This window comes from Dipodomys ordii, unplaced genomic scaffold (assembly GCF_000151885.1).
Source record: "Dipodomys ordii isolate 6190 unplaced genomic scaffold, Dord_2.0 Scaffold217, whole genome shotgun sequence".
In the NCBI taxonomy this organism is placed as follows: Eukaryota; Metazoa; Chordata; class Mammalia; order Rodentia; family Heteromyidae; genus Dipodomys; species Dipodomys ordii.
Window position 1 is genome coordinate 741,265 of NW_012267433.1, and position 5,045 is coordinate 746,309.

The following is a 5,045-nucleotide window of genomic DNA, read 5'->3' on the forward strand; positions in this document are numbered from 1 at the left end:
AGCTTTTTTCTTTTTGCTTATGTGGTGCTGAGGAATTGAACCCAGGGCCTCAGGCATGCAAGGCAAGCGCTCTACCACTGAGCCACCTTCCCAGCCCTGAGAGAATGGATTTTAATACTAAAATCATAAACTCAGAACACCGTAACCACCCTCTAGCCTGGCTCTGGCTTGAACTCCACTGCTAGTCTGTCTTACCTTTTTTTTTGTTTTTTTAATGGATTTGGGCTTGAACTCTGGGCTTGGGCGCTGTCACTTAGCTCTTCAGCTCAAAGCTAGTGCTCTACCACTTGAACTACAGTGTCACTTCCTGTTTTCTTAGTGGTTTATTGGAGATGTGTCTCATGGACTGGGAAGGTGGCTCAGTGGTAGAGTGCTTGCCTTGCATGCATGAGACCCTGGGTTTGATTCCTCAGCACCACATATGCAGAAAAAGCTCACGGACTTTCCTGCTGAGGCTGGCTTTAAACCAGGTTCCTCAGATCTCAGCCACCGGTGCCCAGCTGCTAGTCTTTCTTCTCCACTCACTCTGCCCTCCATCTCCACCAAGAAGGCTGTCCTCACACTGATGCACCACCAGCGCTTCCTCGCTGCTGCCCCACCACCCGAGCAAGCACAGCACATGCTGCCCTTCCAGTGCCCACAAGGCACCACGTGGAGAGCTGGCCCACTGAGACTGGAGACAGAAGTCTGCCCTGATGTGGTTTCTGGCTCCAGGGGCTGTGTGTTCTCTGCAGCAGAAATGGAGCACCCCAAGGAAGGGCAAGCGCTGCGTCCCAAGGACCTCATGAGGTCTGGTGGATGGCTGGGCAGCTCCTAGGCTGCAAAGCCCATTCCCATCCCATAGCACTGCATCTAAGGGGGGCGGGTCCACCGCAGTGAGGTGGAGCCCTGAAGCGGCAGGGGTTCTATGGGTTCCATGAGCACCAAGAAGTAGAGTAGGGTGCTCATCACATCTGCCACGACTGTGCCCCACTTCTATGTCTTTTATTTATTGCCAGTCCTGGGAGCTTGAACTCAGGCCCGGGTGCCATCCCTGAGCTTTTTGCTCAAGGCTAGCACTCTATTACTTGAGCCACAGTGCCACTTTTGGCCTTTTCTGTGCATGTGGCCCTGAGGAATGGAACCCAGAGCTGCATGCATGCTAGGTAAGCATTCTACCACTGAGCCACCTTCCCATCTTTCCTGGTCTAGGGGAATCTACCAGTCTACCGATTGTTCTTGCTGATGTACGCGTACCAGCAGGGACTGGATGATGCCCCCTGGAATGGGGGTAGGGCTGGGGTGGTCCAGTCAGTGGTGGTGATGGCTCAGATCTAGCAGTGTGAGAGGAGGAGGGGTGAAGGACAGCTTCCTGGGGAAGGAGGTGGGTCTGGAATTCAGTGGAGAGAGGCACAAGACACGTCCTAGGGCAGCCTGGGTGCCTGGAGGGCGGGCCAGGAAGAGGTCCTGCCTGTCTTCAGGCTCTGGAAGAAGTCAGATGTTGTGCTGTGTCCAGTGGCATAGAGCCATTTGAGGGCCACCAAGTGCTGCTCACTGCCCCCTCGTCCAGTAGACTAGTACTAGTGCTCACCCGTCACGTGGCCACCCCCGGAGGGGGGAGCCCTATGTATAACTCTTAAAAGGCAAAGAAAAGCTCTATTCTTCCAGGACCTCAGCCCTTTCCTGGTCCAGTAACCAGAGGCAAGTGACCAAGAGGCTGAGAAGAAGCAAGCAGCTTAGAAACATCCCAACCTGAGCCGCCGCCAGGAAGGAGCTGGAGAGGATAGTGCAGGTCAGGTTTGTTCGCACAGGCAGCAACGTCCACACCGCAGAACTCAAGGTCCTGACCTGGAAGTGTCTAGACTCTGCTGGGCCTCTGCTGGGCTGACCTGTCTGGCCAGAGAGAGGGTGAGTGTGAGTGCAGATCTGGGGGTTCCCAGACAGAGCGCCTTCCAGCCTTCCTGTTGATACCGTGAGGCGAGCACCTCCGGGAGCAAGATGCCAGCTGGAACTGGAACCGGCTTCGCCCCTTCCGATCCCCCGGTCGGGACTGTGCCCACACAGGGACTGAACTCCATCCCGACAGCCACTCCTTACCTGGTGCTGTCTGCCAACCTGACGGGACCCTGGTGCCTGCAGGTGCCCATCCCCGATGGCCTCTTTTTCAGCCTGGGGCTGGTGAGCTTGGTGGAGAACGTGCTGGTGGTGATTTCTATTGCCAAGAACCGAAACCTGCATTCACCTATGTACTTGTTCATCTGCTGCCTGGCTTTATCTGATCTGCTCGTGAGTGTAAGCATTGTGCTGGAGACCACTGTCATCTTGGGGCTAGAGGCAGGGGCCCTGGCCACCCGGGAGGTGGTGGTACAGTGGCTGGACAACGTCGTTGACGTACTCATCTGTGGCTCCATGCTGTCAAGCCTCTGCTTCCTAGGAGCCATCGCGATAGACCGATACATCTCCATCTTCTATGCACTGCGCTATCATAGCATTGTGACACTGTCCCGGGCACGGTGGGTCATTGTGGCCATCTGGGGAGCCAGCATCTTTTCCAGCACTCTCTTCATTGCTTACTACAATCACATGGCTGTCCTGCTTTGTCTTGCTACCTTTTTTCTAGCCACGCTGGCCCTCATGGCCATTCTGTACCTTCACATGCTCTCACGGGCATGCCACCATGCCCGGGCCATTGCTCAGCTCCACAAGAGACAGAAGCATCCTGTTCACCAGGGCTTCTGGCTCAAAGGTGCTGCCACCCTTGCTATTCTCCTGGGCATTTTCTTCTTATGCTGGGTCCCCTTCTTCCTGTACCTCGCACTCATCACCCTCTGCCCCAGGCACCCTACCTGCAGCTGCTTCTTCAAGAACCTCAACCTCTTCCTTGCCCTCATCATCTTCAACTCCATTGTTGACCCCCTCATCTATGCCTTCCAGAGTCAGGAGCTCCGCATGACGATCAAGGAGGTGCTGCGGTGCACCTGGTGAGCGGGGAGGTGGTTTTGGTCCCATAGCCAGGTGCCAGCCAGAGGGAGGGAGGGATATCCAGCGTCCTGATGCCTGTGGGAGCATAGGCAGGAAGTCCCCTCCTCGCCTCACTTGCCCAGCAATGGACTAATGAACTGTGATGACTGCTCAAGACCAGGGAGAGGCGATGTGCATCTCCAGGCAGGACACTCGCTGGCAGCCGCAGGAAGGAGCTGCAGAGGAGCAGGTTGGGGAGAAGAGCTCGCGCACCAGGCACAGAGCTGGAAGACAGCCTTTCCAGGCCAGCTCCACCTCCACCCACTGACCAGGCCATACCTACTGCTGCTTGTTTCTTTTTCTTTTTTACTAGTCATGGCTTGAATTTAGGTCCTGGTTGCTGACCATGAGCTGCTTCTGCTCAAGGCTGGCTCTTTAGCACTTGAGTCACAGCTCCACTGCCAGCTTTTTTGGTAGTTTTTTGGAGATGAGTATCACAGATTTGGCTGGGAAGGTGGCTTAGTGGTAGAGTGCTTGCTTCGCATGCATGAAGCCCTGGGTTCTATTCCTCAGTACGACATAAACAGAAAAAGCCAGAGGTGGCACTGTGGCTCAAGTGGTAGAGTGCTCGCCTTGAGCAAAAGCAGTTCAGGGACAGCACCCATGTCCTGAGATCAAGCCCTAGGACTGGTGCATGCGCGCATGCATGCACGCGCGCGTGCGCGCACACACACACACACACACACACACACACACCTCACTGATAGATTCACCTGCTGGGCTGGCTTTTGAACTGTGATACTGTGATTCTCAGATCTCATTCTCCTGAGTAGTAGGATTACAGGTTGAAGCCCACTGCCTATTTTTTGCTGCTAGCTCTTGGGGCCTGTATCCTCGGTGGCAGGGCAGGTGGTCCCTGGACTGGCAGAGTGAAGAGGGCTGTGGAGGAGCGAGGCTTCTCCAGTGAGGGCCTTTGGAGCTACAACCCTATCCACGGAGCCACATGGGCTCCATGGGACTGGACTTGCAGGATGAGTGTCTTGACCAAGGAGGACACCAGATTTGGACAGAATGGATGAGAGGCTGACCCCTCTGGGAGCAAGTTCTGAGACTCACGGAACCCTAACAAAAGGAGACTTTGATGTTTGCTACCCTTGCCCCAGGAAGTGGCTCTGCGCCTGTCCCGGTCCTGGCAGAGGCCACTGGCCTGCGTCAGTGACCCGAACCTGACAGGGTGTCAAAGTAGTCTGGCAATAAATGCTGTGTGGCCTCATCCATCTGCCTGGGCTGCTTCCGGTAGTTTGAAGTTTGGATGGAAGGTGAAAGGCAGTGATCAATGTCATGAGAGGAAGGAGTCCCAGAAACGATTGCCATCTGCCTACATTGGAAGCCTGCCCCCCCAAAGGGACCTCATGCTCATGGGAAAAGTGTGGAGCTCCAACAGGGCCCACTATGTCCCTTGGCCCGGGCAGCTCCACCCGTCCCCTCTGGGTGACACTGCAGTGACGGCTTCAGTGTGCCTCTTCCCTGGCCCCAAATGTGTACTAAACCCCAGCCCAAGAGCCAAGCCTGGCCTTGGCCAGTGCGCCCCTTTCCTGCAGCCCTCCAGACGAGGCTTGCAGGTGGGCCTCCATCCTCCCTTGCCAGCTGGGGGTCGGGGGGGACGCGGGGCGTGGGGGGGACGCGGGGGCCGTGTCCAGGCAGCTCACTTCCCGCCCAGCAGGGAGGCAGAGCCGCTGCCCGCACATGGACGGCTGGAGCCCGGCCGGGGAGAGCCGCGTCGGGGCCTCCTGAGGGCCAAGACCCGGTTCTGAATTGTCTCCGAGGAGGGCGGAGCGCGGGCCCCACGCGGGAGCTCTTCCTGGAGGGCTCGGACCGCGTCCCTGACCTTGTCGTCCCTGTCCTTGTCCTCCGCTCCGGCCACCATGAAACCGGCCGCGTGCCCGCGACACCAATGGGCCGGTCCCATGCCAGCGTTTTGCGTTCCCGCCAGGGGTCTGAGGGTGCGGTGACCGCCGGGCCCACCAGCCCCCCACAGGACCCCGCCACCCCCCCGCAAGGACCCCGCCATCCCCCCCGCACAGGGCCCCGCCAGCCCCCCACAG

The 5,045-nt window shown here is 57.5% G+C and overlaps 1 protein-coding gene across 1 annotated transcript in view; it reads left to right on the forward strand.

Moving 5' to 3' along the window:
* Positions 1-1,977: 1,977 nt before the first annotated feature.
* Tubb3 (tubulin, beta 3 class III) overlaps positions 1,978-5,045 on the forward strand; it is a 14,150-nt gene continuing 11,082 nt past the window's right edge. Inside the window, exons 1-3 of the mRNA XM_013035661.1 lie at positions 1,978-2,960; positions 4,241-4,431; positions 4,770-4,948. Coding sequence (XP_012891115.1) covers positions 1,978-2,960; positions 4,241-4,431; positions 4,770-4,948 — 1,353 coding nt within the window. The remainder of the gene's footprint in view (positions 2,961-4,240; positions 4,432-4,769; positions 4,949-5,045) is intronic.